We start from the raw sequence: 15,592 nt of genomic DNA, 5'->3' as shown, positions 1-15,592 counted from the left end.
TTTTTTTTTTTTTTTTTGGTCTGAAAGAGACTCTATTTTCCAGCCATAATACAAAGAAAATTTTCATCTTACAAATGCTAAAACAATTTTGGTGAAGAACAAAATTTTCGAGAAAATGCTATGAAAAGTAATCAATAGCAGCCTAGGTGTTGTTATAGAGACTCTCAGGAAAATCCTTTTCTTGCAGATCTCTCTCTGGCATCACCATGCATCAGTTATTTTATTCTCATGACAAAAGAGGGCTTCCAGATGTAAATTATCTAGCCTATGTTAGGCTGCCATAGGATCTATCTATTCCCTCCCAAGAAGATGAACTGCATTTATTCCAGCAAGAAATAAAAACTTGTAATTTTCGGTAAAGTTTCCGTGAAAGACTGTTTCTAGAAATTGTTTTCCTTTAATGGTCCCTTGGTATCCACAGGGAATTGGTTCCAGGACCCCTCACATTTTCTGATAGAAAAATGTCTGATATTCAGGGCCCTTGATGATGTGTTCGAAGTTTGCATGAAGCCGCGGACCTTCGCGGTGTTACAACTCTTAAAGATGGCAGAGACCCTGGCGGGGCACGGTGGCTCACGCCTGTAATCCCAGTACTTTGGGAAGCCGAAGCAGGCGGATCACCAGGTGAAGAGATCCAGCCCATCCTGGCTAACATAGTGAAATTTCGCCTCTACTAAAAATACAAAAATTAGACTAGTGTGGTGGCTGGCGCCTGTAGTCCCAGCTACTCCAGAGGCTGAAGAAGGACACTGGCCTGAACCCAGTCTGCCTCTGCTGGGAGGCAGAGCTTGCAGTGAGCCGAGATCCACCATTGCACTCCAGCCTGGGTGACAGAGTGAGACTCCATCTCAAAAAAAGAAAAAAAAAAAGAAAATGATGGCAGGTACCCAAAGAGTGAGCGGCAGCAAGGTTTGTTGTGAAGAGGAAAGAACAAAGCTTCCACAGCATTGAAGGGGACCCAGCAGGTTGCTACTGTTGGTTGGTGGTGGACAGTTTTTATTCCCTTATTGTCCCCTCCCATGTTCCATTTTTGTCCTATCAGAGTGCCCTTTTTTCAAGCCTCCCTGTGATTGGCTACTTTTAGGATCCTGCTGATTGGTGCATTTTACAGAGTGCTGATTGGTGCGTTTTACAGAGCACTGATTGGTGCATTTTACAATCCTAGCTACAGAGTGCTGACTGGTGCATTTTACAATCCTCTTGTAAGACAGAAAAGTTCTCCAAGTACCCACTCCACCCAGGAAGTCCAGCTGGCTTCACCTCTCAATAACATGGCCTGGTATTTGCATATAACCTATGCACATCCTCTCCTACACTTTAAATCATATCTAGATTATTTATAATATCTAATATTATGTAAATGCTGTAAAATAGTTGTTATGCTGTATTTTTATTTGTATATTTATTTATGTTTTAATATTTTGGATCCAAAGTTGGTTAAATCCAGGGATGAAGAACTGTGATGATGCGAGGGCTGACTGTATCTGTATTAAGGAATTAGGGTGTAAACATAAACTTCCTTTCATGGTCCAAATTGTGAACAAAAGTTGAAGTGTCATCATTAAAACTGCCCCCCAAATGAAAAAGGATGCTAGTGGCTGGGTATCACTATCCCCCTTCCCTCAATTTAGTCCTCAAAGAAAAGGGTTAGCAATTAAAAGGTTTAGAACATCCCCCTGTGGAAGGTTACCCATTCATCAGGTTGTGCCCAGTGAAATTAAGTTTCTGGCTTGCATCACCTGACTCATCTGGGCCAGTGGGATAACTGAAGCATCTTACCTGTAGGCAAAGTGCAGGGTCTTAATGGCTAGTTAAGCCCTGGTCAGTTCTGAATTTTATATGACTAAGGAGACAGCAAGGCACCTTTGGTTGCGCTCTGACCCAGGGTGTCCTCAAATTTGTCTCACTGCAATAAAAAACAAAAGGAAATCTAGCTCCAGAGGGGGGTAGCCCTCATTTTGGCAGACCTAAAACAGTAGTAGACAGCAGTGTAGCAGTTATGCACACTAGATCTGTGACTCAGATAATCCTGGGATCTAATCCTGGCACCATCAATCACTGTGGGAATTGGGATAAGGTGGTTGTGAGAATTAAATGAAATAATCTTGTATATAGCATGTAACCAGTGCTCAAGAAACAATGGTTTTTATTACTATCATTATTTTGGGAAATTTGTCCAACCAGGATATTTTAGATATTGATGAGTGCAGGGTGGGAAAAAAGGGGAAAAAAAGAAATAGTCTATTTACCAATCGATAAAAGGCAGTTTAAAGGACTGGAGCTCTCTTGGCAGAGAAGTACATTAATCCCACCTACAATTAGATAAGGGGTCTTGTGGAAAGGTGATTGGACTTGTTTACTAAGCCCCCAGAGGCGGAGGCTGAACTAAGACCAGAGCAGAGGGTAGAGGTTAAGGAGAGACAAATTTGGCTTCATATAAGGAAGCATTTGGGGCAGATTAGAGCGGTTGGAACAAAAACGGCATGGGCTGCCCCCTGAAGGGGTCAGTGTTCCAATCTAGGTTACTCAGGATCGGAAGAAATCTTGGTGGAGGAGTCCTGGATGGGATTCCAGAGATTTTGAGTTTCTAGACAACGCCTCAGACCGTAGCAGAACTTAGCCCGACCTGCCGAGGCCAGCCTCGTCCTGCTCTCCTCCACTTGTGCAGCTTTCCTTCTGAAAAGTCCTAAAATTTGACCAGGGGACTGCGAACCCGGCTTCCAGCTGCCGCGCGCCCTGAAACTCCGTTGCTGTGGAGACGGAAGCGGTTGACCCAAGGATTCTGAACGGTGTTGGGGGAGGGGAGCCGACGTAGTTCAGGAACTGGGCGTAGCTTCGGTTACTGTGGCAGCGGGGACGCTTAGGCAGGGCCTGAGCCCAGTTTAGAGGCCAATGCTCCTCCCGTCCTTTGCATGGCACCCAAGAAAGAGAAAGGCGGGACTGTGAACACCAGTTCTAAGATATGGGAACCCTCGCTCATAGCTGCACAGTTCAATCAGGTGAGCCTTGAGCCCTTTAAGCCCTCCCTGCCCCCGGCAATGCCAGAGGCCCGGCCAGACCCTCCTAGACAACGCGTTCAGGCTCGCCCTCTCATCCGTATCTCTCCATGGCCTGATGGTTCCAGGACCCAGGGTCCCAGGGACAGGGAGTGCTTGATAAACGAGCGGAACTTAAGGGAAGAAGGAAGGGAACACCCACCAGGTGAGTCAGTGTGATTACAAAAGCTGGTGAGAGCTGCGTGGTGGGGAAGAGAGGAGGTGTCGCTCTGACACCTTCAGACCCTTTTCAGTGAAGTCGTCCAGATGGCGATGGCACTCCACAATTGCACTGGAGTTCCTTTTGTGGACTTTTCGTTTTCTCCTGACACCTTCTAAAGGATGAGAATCGTATCAAATCATCTGTGGCCTGGCCCGTAATAGGGCTTTAATAAATGCCGAGTGAAAACAGACACGGAGTGCCTAGAATTACACTGTATTTAGTACAAGGGAGCCTTGTATAGATAGGAAAAGATGTTTTTTTAATGTAATGCCCCGATCACACTATATTAAAGTTTTGACATATTTTGAAGGTGTAAGAGATCAGAGCAATGAGGGGTTGGCGGCCAGCTTACCACAGGATGCCACAAAGGCACCAGGCAATCTACAAACCACCTGCCCCAGGACTTCAAAGTGCATGAGACCCCAGAACTCACTGGATCCCCACCCAGCTTTAGTGAATGAGGAGCCCAGTAGCTCTTGTCACCTGTGGCTGGAAATCCCCTTCTACATTAAGCTGTTTCTAAGTACAAGTTAGCATTTGGGAAGAGAAAGGTTATTTCTGGAAATTCCAGCCCGCCATTGTGAACTACTTTTAAAACTGGGGAAAATTTTTTTTTTCATTTTATATATGTCTATATGGTGCACAAGAGAGTTAGTACTTACAGGGAAAATTGATCTAAAGTCTTGTGTTGCCCTTATGAGAAATTTTTACCTATTTGTCTTTATTTTTCCACTATAACTGTTTATTTTCCTATTAACAGTAATTCTGTTTGATAAGGAAATTAGTCCTGATGAAGAATTTCATGAAAGTACTTATGATACTCCTGATGCTGATGTGATGTCATGGAATTCTGGGGTCCTTTCTATAACTTTAGTAATGCCGGATGTCAACTCAGTAATCCCCAGTTACTTTCTCAGATTCTCAAAAATGTTTTTCAAAGCACTTTGTAAAAGCACCCTCTCTTTTGCTTTTATAAGTCAGCGCTAGCCAAAATAATTTTTTCTCCATTTTCTTTGAGATTGTGTAGGCCAAGTTTGGTCTTGGAGTGAACATTTCTGCTTGAATTATAAACTGCTGAACAACGGAGTTTGATGGAGGTGCTGACACTGCATTAGCTTTAGTGTTGCAAATATGAAGCTATAATTTTCCTAGTTGAATGGAAAACCTAAAGGCACTATTTGTCCTTATGGCTTGAAAACCTGAAATAATATTCAGCTTTCTTGATCCTACTCAAACAATATAACTTCAATAAATCTTATGTATTAATAGAAAGAATTTGAACTCAAAGTAATATGTAGTTTTAACTATAAAGGGTGAACTCAATTTTCTTCAGTTTGTTGGAATACACATTTTCTTATTGCAGGAAAAAGACAACTACCCTCCACCTCCTCTCACATTTTTCCCTGCTTGATTTCATGTCTGATCTAAAAGAATAATTCCCAGATTAACCCAGCAGTTCAATGCCCAGAGGCATGCCCTAACCACCAATGAAACGGACTCTGAATTTAGGTTATAGATGACTGAGTGTGTGTGAATTTTGAGCATGCATAGTGTGCTCTATTATTTTAGAACCAGAGAGTTTCTTTCTGTACACTTGTTACTCATGTCCAAGTATGTGTGGTTGAGTGTGTGTGCTAGTGTGTGTGTTGTATTATGTGTGTGTGTTGGGGGTGAGGGAGAAGGAAGGAATTCCTCCAGTCTTCCATAAACCAGTTTTTAGAATTAACTCGTTGGAAAATCCAAATCAATAGTATTTTTGAACTCATGTTCATGTTGGGTAGGCTTTAAAGAGAATAAACAAGTTCACAATTTGGTTTTATTGAATTTACCTTGTATCACTGTCTCAGGTTGTCCTTTCAGGCTGGAATAATTATCAACTGTTTTATACATTTTCGTTGGTTTTAAAATATAAAATGATAGCAAATAATACAAAGCATTCTATCACTGAGCACTAAATGATTAAATAGAGGCTAGAGGTTAGGAAGATGAATATGGGCTGGGATAGTCAGGAAATGATTTGTAAAATATTTACCTTCCTCTGGGCTCTAAATTATGGGTAGAATTTGAACAGGTAGAATGAAGGAGCATGATTATTTTAAGTGGGAAGACTAATATGTGCACAAAGTAAATCTGACACATTTAGTTTGGGAGAAAAATATACGTTAGACCACTTCTGGGTATACATTGCTCCTAAATTAATTCCATCAAGGAAATGGTCATTCACTATCTTTGCCATCCGTATACCAAAATATTTAACTTATTGATATGAGTGAAATATCACATCTCAAATTATATAAAAAGAAAATAGATACATTGGCAATACGATTATAAAAATACCCTTTTGTGTTAGTATGTATGTGACACAGACATTGTATTTATGATCCCTAGCAGCATTAGAGAGTCAAAGATGCCTTGGTATCATAGAGATTAAAATCTTTCCATGCAATGGTCAAGGCAGGCTCTGTTGGCCACAGTGAGAGGAAGAACTGTTAACTTTAGCAGTCAGTGCTATTTAAACAATATTAATTCCCCATCCTTCCCTCTCCTCACCCCCTGGAAGCTGTCACAGTACTTTCTGTCTCTCCAAATTTGACTACTTGAGGTACTTCATGTAAGTGGAATCATATAGTATTTGTCTTTTTGTGACTCTTATTTTACTTAACATAATGTCCCCAGGGTTCATTCATATTGTAGCATGTATCAGAATTTCCTTACTTTTTACATTTTATTTATTCATTCATTCATTGATGGGCCCTTGGGTTGCTTTCACCTCTTGGCTGTGGGGTCTGTGTGGCCCAGGCTGGTCTCAAACTCCTGGACTCAAGCAATCCTCTCACCTCGGGCTCTCAAAGTGCTGGAATTACAGGATTAAGCCACTGTGCCCGGATTTAATTTTTTGAGGAACTACCATATTTTACACAGTGGCTACATCATTTTGCATTCCCACCAACAATGTACAAGTGTTTCCATTTCACTACATCTTTGCCAGCACTTTTTATTTTTTGTTTTATTTATTTATTTATTTTGGTGAAGTTTGTTTTTGTTTGTTTATTGGTTTTGTTTTTGATTTTTTAATAATAGCTGTCCTAACAGATATGAGGTGATATCTCACTGTGGTTTAGATGTTCATTTCTCTAATGATAAGTGATGTTGAGCATCTTCATTCTTTGTCTCTTGTAACAACTTTTGACTTGAAGTCTTTTTTGTGTTATAGTTGCTTAACCTCCCCTGCTCTCTCTTGGTTACTATTAATATTTGCATGGAATATCTTTGTCTGTCCCTTCACTTTCAACCTATGCATATCCTTAGAGCTAAAGTGAATCTCTGCAGATAGCATATACTTGGATTCTGAGAAGTTTCGTTTGTTGTTTTTTAATCCATTCTGCCAGTCTGTTTTACTATTGTAGGGTTTAATACATTTACATTTAAAGTAATTTCTGGTATGAAAAGACTTACTTTTGCCATTTTATTATTTGTATTCTATATGCCTTACAGATTTTTTGTGTCCTTTGTTACTTCCATTAGTGCCTTTATTTGGTTGATTTTTTTTGTGTGACATGTTTAGAATGCCTTCTCATTTTCTTCTGTGTATATTCTATAGATATTTTCTGTGTGGTTACCATGGGGATTACATATATCATAAAATTATAATAATCTGTCTTAAGTTGATGCCAGCTTAATATCAATTGCTTATATAAATTCACTTTACAGCGTCACCTTCTGCATGACTTATAATGTCACAAATTGTACCTTTATATACTGTGTACCCATTAGCTTAGATTTATAATTAATTTTATACATTTTTCTTTAACTCCTGTAGAAAATAAAGTAGATTTGCAAATCAAATTATAATAATACTTTTAAAATAAAGGTGTGCATGCATTTTTTTTACCAAAGAAATTTATATTTTTATATAGCTTTCAGTTACTATGTAGCATCCTTCATTTCAACTTGAATAACTCCCTTTAAACTTTTTTTAATAAATTTTATTTTTGTATTCATACATAATAGAGGTACACATTTTAGAGGTACATGTGTTAATTTAATACAATCGTATAGTTTGAAAAGATCAAATGACTATAAGTAGGATATTCATCACTTTAAATATTTGTCTTTTCTTTATACTAGAAACATTCCAATTATTCTCTTCTAGCTTTTTTGAAATATACGATAGATAATTGTAAATTATAGTCACTCTACTGATCTATTAAACACTAGGACTTATTTCTTCTATCAAACTCTGTATTTGTACCCATTAAGCAAACTCTATGCCCCCTCTTCGCTACTTTTCCCAGTCTCTGATAATTGTTATTCTAATCTTTATCTTCATGAGATCTACTTTTTTATTTCCCACAAAAGAGTGAGAACATAAGATATTCATCTTTCCCTTATTTCACTTAACATAATGAACTCCAGTTCCATCCTTGTTGCTATGAAGGACAAGATTTCATGTTGTATGGCTGAATAGTATTTCACTGTGCGTATGTACCGCATATATACAGTTTTCTTTATTGATTCATCTGTTGATGGTGTTTAGATTGATTCTATACATTGGCTATTGTGAATACTGCTGCAATAAACATGGAAGTGCAAATCTTTCTTTGATACATTGATATCCTTTATTTTGGCTATATGCAAAGTAGCAGAACTGCTGGATTATATGGTGGTTCTATCATCAGTTTTTTGAGGAATCCCCATGCAGTTTTCTATAATGTCTATACTAATTTACATTCTCATCAGCGGTATACAAAAGTTCCCCTTTCTCCACATCCTTGCCAACACTCATTATTCCCTGTGTTTTTGTTAAAAGCCATTTTAACTAGGGTGGGATGATGTATCATTGGAGCTTTAATTTGCATTTATCTGATGATTAGCGATGTTGAGCATCTTTTCATATACCTTTTGGTCATTTGTACATCTTTTTTGAGAAATGTCTATTTGAATCCTTTGCCTATTTTTAAATCAGATTATTTGGGGTTTTTACCTATTTAGTTGTTTGAGCTCCTTAAATACCTGGTTATTAATCCCTTGTCAGATGGATAATTTGCAAATATTTTCTCCCACTTCATGCATTGTTTTTTCACTTCATTGATTATTTTCTTTGCTGTGCAGAGTTTTTTAGCTTGATATGATCCCACTTCTCTATTTTTGCTTTGGTTGCATATGCTTTTGAGGTCTTATACACACACAAAAATTTGCCTAGACCAATGTTCTGAAGCATTTCTCCAATGCTTTCTTCTAATAATTTCATAGTTTCAGGCATTAGATTTAAGTCTGCAATCAATTTTGGTTTGACTTTTGTATGTGGAGAGAGACAGGGTCTTCATTTTTCTGCATGTAGATATCCAGTTTTCCCAGCATTTATTTCCCATTTATTGAAGAGACTGTCCTTTTCTATTGTAAGCTCTTGGCACTTTTGTTGAAAATGCGTTTACCACAAATTTGTGGATTTATATCTGAGTTCTCTGCTCTGTTCCATTGATCTATGTGTCCGCTTTTATGCCAGTCCCATGGTGATTTGTTTACTATATTTTGAAATCAGGTAGTTTGGTGCCTCTAGCTTTGCTCTTTTTGCTTAAGAATCCTTTGGTTCTCCTGGTTCTTGTGTGGTTCCATATAAATTTTAGGATTTTTTTCTATTTCTGTGAAGACTGTCATTAGTATTTTAATAGGGATTGCATAACTATAAATTCTTTTGGATAGTATGGATATTTTTACAGTATTAATTCTTCCAATCCATGAGCATGGGATATCTTTTCTCTTTGGTGTATATCCTCTTCAATCTCTTACATCAGTGTTTTCTAGTTTTACTTGTATAGATCTTTCATTTCTTTGATAAAATTGATTCCTAGGCATTTTATTACTACTGCAAATGGGCTTACTTTATTGATTTTTTTTCAGATTGTATGCTGCTGGTGAATGTAAGTGCCACTGATTTCTGTATGTTGATTTTGTATCCTGCAACTTTACTGAATGTATCAGTTCTAACAGTTTCTTTGGTGAAGTCATTAGATATTTCTAAGTATGAAATCATGTCTGTGAACAATGCTAACCTGACATATTTCTTTTCAATTTGGATGTCTTTCATCTCTATCTCTTGCCTAATTGTTCTGGCCAAGATTTCCAGCATTATATTGAATAAAAGTGGTATAATTCAACATCCTTTTCATCCTATTCCAGATCTCAGAGGAAAGGCTTTCCATTTCTTCCTGGTCAGTATGATTTTAGCTGAGGGTTTGGCCTTTATCATTTGAGGTATGTTTCTTCTATACCCAGTTTTTTATGGTTTTCATCCTAAAGGGATGTTAAATTTTATCAAATGTTTTTTCATCATCTATTGAAACGATCATATATGTTTTGTTCTTGGTTCTACTCATACCATGTATCACGTTTCTTGATTTGCCTTTGTTAAGCCATCCTTGCATTCCTTACATAAATTCCACTTGATAATGGTGAATTATCTTTTTAATGTGTTGTTGAATTTGGTTTGCTAGTATTAGGTTGGTGCAAAAGTAATTGTAGTTATGGCCATTTTAATGATATTTATCACTTTATCGGTGATACTGACCTATGGGCTTTTACATTGTTGTTTCTTTGTGTGGTTTTGGTATCAAGGTAATGCTGGCATCACAGGGTGAGTTTGGAAGTATTCTCTTTTTCTCAATTTTTTTGAAGAATTAGAGTAGAATTGGTAATAGTTTTACTTTAAATGTTCAATAGAATTCAGCAATGAAGCCATCATGTGTTGGGATTTTATTTAATGGAAAAATTTTTATTACAACTTCAATCTTATTATTCATTATTGGTTTGTTAAAATTATCTATTTATTCATGGTTCAATCTAAGTAAGTTGTGTGTGTTAGGAATTTATCCATTTCTTCTAGGTTTTCCAATTGTTGGTGTTCAGTTGTTCATAATAGTCTCTCATGATTCTTTATGTTTCTATGGTCTTAGTTGTTATATCTCCTATTTTGTTTCCAAGTTTATTTACCCGGGTCTTCTTTCTTTTTTCTTAGTCTAGCTAAAGATTTCACAATTTGTTTATCTTTTCAAAAAAACCCAACTTGTTTTATTCCATTGATCTGTATTTTTTAGCTTCAATTTCATTTATTTCTTCTCTGATCTTTATTGTTTTCCCTCCACTAATTTAAGGTTTGATTTGTTCTCGCTTTTCTAGTTCTTTGAGGTGCATGACTGATATGGTTTGGATCTGAGTCCCTAACCAAATCTCACCTTGAACTGTAATCCCCATAATCCCCATGTGTCAAGAGAGACCAAATGGAGATAATTGAATCGTGGGGGCAGTTTTTCCCATGGTGTTCTTGTGATAGTGAGGGGCTCTCACAAGATCTTATGGTTTTATAAAAGGCTGTTCCCTTGCACTGGCTCATATGCTTTCCTACCTGCTGCCATGTAAGATGTGCCTTTGCTTCTCCTTTGTCTTCTGCCATGATTGCAAGTTTTCTGAGGCCTCCTCAGCAATAGAAAGTTGTGAGTCCGTTAAACCTCTTTTCTTTATAAATTACCCAGTCTTGAGTATTTCTTCATAGAGATATGAGAATTGACTAATATAATGGTTAAGTTGTTTTATTTGAAGTCTTTCTACTTTATGAATACAAGTGTATTCCAATAAACTTTCATCTTAATATTTATTTTGCTGCATTCCATGGATTTTAGTTTGTTGTTTTCCATTTTCATTTGTTTCAAGAAATTTTTTAATGTTCTTAATTTTTTCATTGACCAATTTATCATTCAGAAGCAAGTTGTTTAATTTCCATGTGTTTGTGTAGTTTTTGAGGTTTCTCTTGTTATTGATTTCTAGTTTTAATCCTTTGTGGTCAGAAAAGATGTTTGATATGATTTCTACTCTTTTTAATTGGTTGAAATTTGTTTTGTGGCCTAAGATATGGTCTATACTGGAAAGTGCTCTGTGTGCTGCTGAAAAGAATGTTTATTCTGCAGTGTTTGAGTGAAATGTTGTGTAAATATCTGTTAGGCCTATTTGGTGTAGTGTGTATTGTAACTCCAATTTTTTTTGGTGATTTTTTGTCTGATTATTTGGCCATTACTGACAGTGGGTCCTCTGCAATCATTGTATCACACTCTCCCTTTACAACTACTAATGCTTGCTTTATATACTTGGGAGCTCTGATGTTGGATGCATATTTATAATTGCTATATTTTCTTCCTGAATTGACAACTTTATCATTATTTAGTGACCTTCTTTGTCTCTTTGTGCAGTCATGACTGGTAATTTATTTTACCTGATATAAGTATAGCTATTCTTGTTCTGTTTTTGGTTTCAGGTTGCATGAAATACCTGTTCACTTTCAGGGTATCTGTGTCTTTATAGGTGAGGTGGGTTTCTTATAGGCAGCATAGAGTTGGGTCTTTTTTCTTTATTCATTGAGCCATTCTATGCTTTTTAATTAGAGAATTGAGTCAATTTACAGTCAATGTTATTAAGGACTTACTATTGCCATTTGTTGCTTGTGTTCTTGTTTCATAATTCCTCTTCCTTTCTGTCTTCCTTTGTGATTAAGTGATTTTTCTCTGGCAGTATATTTTAATTTGTTTCTTTTATTTTATGAATCTATTATAGGTTTTTGCATTGTGGCTACCATGAGGCTTACAAATTATTTTAAAGAGATGACCACTTAGCTTAGAAAAGTATAGAAACAAACAATTTTAAAAACCTTCACACTTTAACTCACCTCCCATTTTGACTTTATGTTGTCTCAATTTGCATATTTTTAATATTGTCTATCTCTTAACAGGTTGCTATAGCTATTACAGTTTTTGATAGATTTGTCTTTTGGGCTTCATACTAGAATTATTAGCTGATTGCACACCAAAATTACAGCATTAGAGTATCCTGGGTTTGTTTTTGTACTTAATTTTACTAGTGGGTTTTATACCTTCCAATATTTTCTTTTCACACCTTAGTGTTTTTTCTTTCACATTAAAGACCTCCCTTTAGCTTTTCTTTAAGATGGGTCTGGTGATGGTGCCTTCTCTTAGCTTTTGTTTATCTCGGAAAGACTTTATTTCTCCTTTGTATTTGAAGTGCAGCTTTGCTGGATAAAATATTCTTTGATGGCAGGTTTTTTTTTTTTTTTTTTTTTTTTTTTTTTTTTTGGACTTTGAAAATGTCGCCCAAATCCCTTCTGGCCTATACAGTTTCCATTGAGAAGTTTGTTACCAGATGAATTAGAACTCTTATATGTTATTTGCTACTTTTTTTTCTTGCTGCTTTTAGGATTCTCTCTTTATCCTTGAACTTTGAGAGTTTTATTATTCTATGACTTGGGGTAGTCTTGTTTGTGTTGCCTAATGCAATGATCTCCCTCAGCTTTTGGTTTTCTGGGAATGTATTCATTTCTCCTTCATTTTTGAAGCACAGTTTTGCTGAATATAGAACTCTTAGTTGACACTCTTTTTCTTTCAGCACTTTTAATATAGCCTCCCAGTGCCTTCTGGCCTGCAAGGTTTCTCCTGAAAAATTTGCTGATAACCTTCTTGAGAATCTCTTATATGTAATGAGTCACTTTTCCCTTGCTGTCTTTAAAATTCTGTCTTTAGCTTTGGATAGTTTGATTATGTGTCTCAATATGTGTACTTTGGGTTTCTCATACTTGGAGTTTGTTGAGCTTCTTGGATTTTCATATTCATGTCATTCCTCAAATTAGAGATGCTTTTAACCATTACCAATAAAAGTAATCTCTCCACCCTCTTTCACTCTCTCTTATCTTTCTGGATTTCTGTATGCATCTACTGGTCTGCCTGGTGGTACCCTTAAGTCTCTTTTGCTCTATATATTTTCTTTATATTTTTTCTTTTTGCGTATGAGACTCTATAATTTCAAATGGCCTGTCTTCAAGTTCACTGATTGTTTCCTTTGTCTCATCAAGTCTTCTGCTGAATCCCTCTAGTGAAATTTCCAGTTTAGTTATTGTATTTCTCAGCTCATGAATTTCTGTTTGGTTATTTTTAATAATTTATTTTTGTTGATATTCTCATTTTGTTCATATGTCAGTTTCTGAATTCCTTTAATTCTTTAATTGCATTTTCCTGTAAGTGTTTGAACATATCTAAAACAGTTTTTTTGTTTTTTGTTTTTTAATTTTGCCTTGTAAATCCAATGTGTGTATTTCTTCAAGGAGAGTTTCTGAAGATTTATTTTGTGGACATTTCAATTGGGCCATATGTTCCAATTTATCTGTATGCCTCGTTGAAAATTGGGCATTGGAAAAAACAGCCACTTCCAGGTTTTGAAGATCGGTATAAAAATTTTCACTAATTACAGGATATGTCCAGAGCCTTAGCAATAGCCCAGGATAAAGGCTTTAAATCTTCCCAGGTCTTTTCTGGGCATGCATGCATTCTTCCTGGCTCTGTGTGTGTACTTTTTTTTTTTTTTAAGACAGGGTCTCGCTCTATCACCCAGGCTATCGTGCAATTGCAGTGTTGGCTCACTGCAGCCTTGACCTCCCAGGCTCAAGCAATCTTCCCAAGTCAATCTCCCAGGTAGCTGGGACCACAGGTATATGCCACCACACCCAGTTAATTTTTGTATTGCTTTGTAGAAATGGGGTTTCTTTTAATTAAAAAAAGTTCCCCCATATATGACTGCTTTTAAATATATCTTAATTTCCTAGAGTCTCACAACAGTTTCCTCTCAGGGCCTTGGATGTGTCGTTGTATTCCTCTGCTCATAAGCTCTTTCCCCAGGCATGCATGAGTGTGCCATTGCCCTGAAGCTTTCACATACCGAAAAGCCTACCACTGACCACAGGTTCTGCCAGCCTGAGATTTGAGGTGTCCTGCTGTTCTCTGTCTGAGCTCTGAGTCAGATCAGACACAAAACAGTCCCTTAGGTTGCCCACTGAAAGCTTGGAACATTGCAAATAAGATTTACTCTACTCCTCTGGCTCACAGAAGGGAATCAGGAATTGGGCTGCTTTCTCCCATCCATGACACCACCACACCACCACAGCGAGGACATGAAGCAAGGGAGAGTAAAAGTGCCACAACATTTTCTACTGTATTACATGTCGAGTTTTCTTGATTGGTCATTCATTTGTTAGATATTCGACTGATTTCATAACTCCTATACTGGTACATTAGTCTCTAGGGTTTTTTTTTTTTTTTTTAAATGGTGAGCAAAGAGGGACTGGAGCTTTCTAGCCTGCCATCTTGCTGATGTGACTCTGGTCTAAGATATTTTTTAATAAATTCTGATTTTTTTTTCATTTTTTCCAATCCCATCATATAGGAGGTGATGCTGGGAAAAGAGAGATGAATAAAAGCTTTGTTCATGGCAATTTACAAAAATTTCCAGACTTCTTTAAATAGTATAGCCATTCCCTCTAAGAGCTTATGGATTGCACACAAAGCCTATCTCTGAATAATGCACGTGTTCAGAGATGGCTGAGCTATATATTTCAATTAGAATTCTGTGTTATATTGCGGGATCTGGCCAGCAGCCTGCAATGCAGCGGGGCTCTCTCTTTGTTCCCAGGTGGATCGGCAGGTTGAGAAATAATAGACACACACAAGATAGTGAAAGCTGGGTCCAGGGGTGTCACTGCCTTCTGGTTCCATGATGCCGCCAATGCACTGGATATACCCAGCATTTATTATTAAGTTTAGTGAGGGCGGGGGTAGGTTAGTGAGGGATTTGGGGTCATTTGATTATGAGGTGAGATGATCACATGGGATGACGTAATTCTTTAACATAACGTCTGTATGCAGAAGTACAGTATACAGAGGTAAGAATTGACAATATAGTGTGTGCATCAGTAATTTCTAACAGAGCCTTAAAACAGAAGCACAGTCTTTCCATAACCTATGATTAGCAAGATATTAATCAGCAGTAACAGTTGCAGCAAAAGCTGGTTACAAACAATCCATAGAAACAGGACGTGAAGTTAGACAACCAGTTAGACCAGAAATTCTCAGAAGAGAGTATGCCTATCCTTTGCTCACTTTTTGATGGGGTTGTTTGTTTTTTTCTTGTAAATTTGTTTGAGTTCTTTGTAGGTTCTGGATATTAGCCCTTTGTCAGATAAGTAGATTGCAAAAATTTTCTCCCATTCTGTAGGTTGCCTGTTCACTCTGATGGTAGTATCTTTTGCTGTGCAGAAGCTCTTTAGTTTAATTAGATCCCATTTGTCAATTTTGGCTTTTGTTGCTGTTGCTTTTGGTGTTTTAGACATGAAGTCCTTGCCCATGCCTATGTCCTGAATGGTACTACCTAGGTTTTCTTCTAGGGTTTTTATGGTATTAGGTCTAACATTTAAGTCTCTAATCCATCTTGAATTAATTTTCGTATA

General features: G+C 37.1%; 1 protein-coding gene across 1 annotated transcript in view; it reads left to right on the top strand.

Annotated features, from left to right (window-relative positions):
- Positions 1 to 2,800: 2,800 nt before the first annotated feature.
- SPAG17 (sperm associated antigen 17) overlaps positions 2,801 to 15,592 on the top strand; it is a 254,064-nt gene continuing 241,272 nt past the window's right edge. The window contains 1 exon segment of the mRNA XM_017869833.1: positions 2,801 to 2,999. Within this exon segment, the coding sequence (XP_017725322.1) occupies positions 2,913 to 2,999 (87 nt within the window). The 5' untranslated portion in view covers positions 2,801 to 2,912.

The sequence above is a fragment of the Rhinopithecus bieti genome, unplaced genomic scaffold, assembly GCF_001698545.2.
Source record: "Rhinopithecus bieti isolate Rb0 unplaced genomic scaffold, ASM169854v2 scaffold_3040, whole genome shotgun sequence".
Classification (NCBI taxonomy): domain Eukaryota; kingdom Metazoa; phylum Chordata; class Mammalia; order Primates; family Cercopithecidae; genus Rhinopithecus; species Rhinopithecus bieti.
Note: the sequence above shows the minus strand (reverse complement) of the source record. Positions and strands in the feature narration are given on the sequence as shown.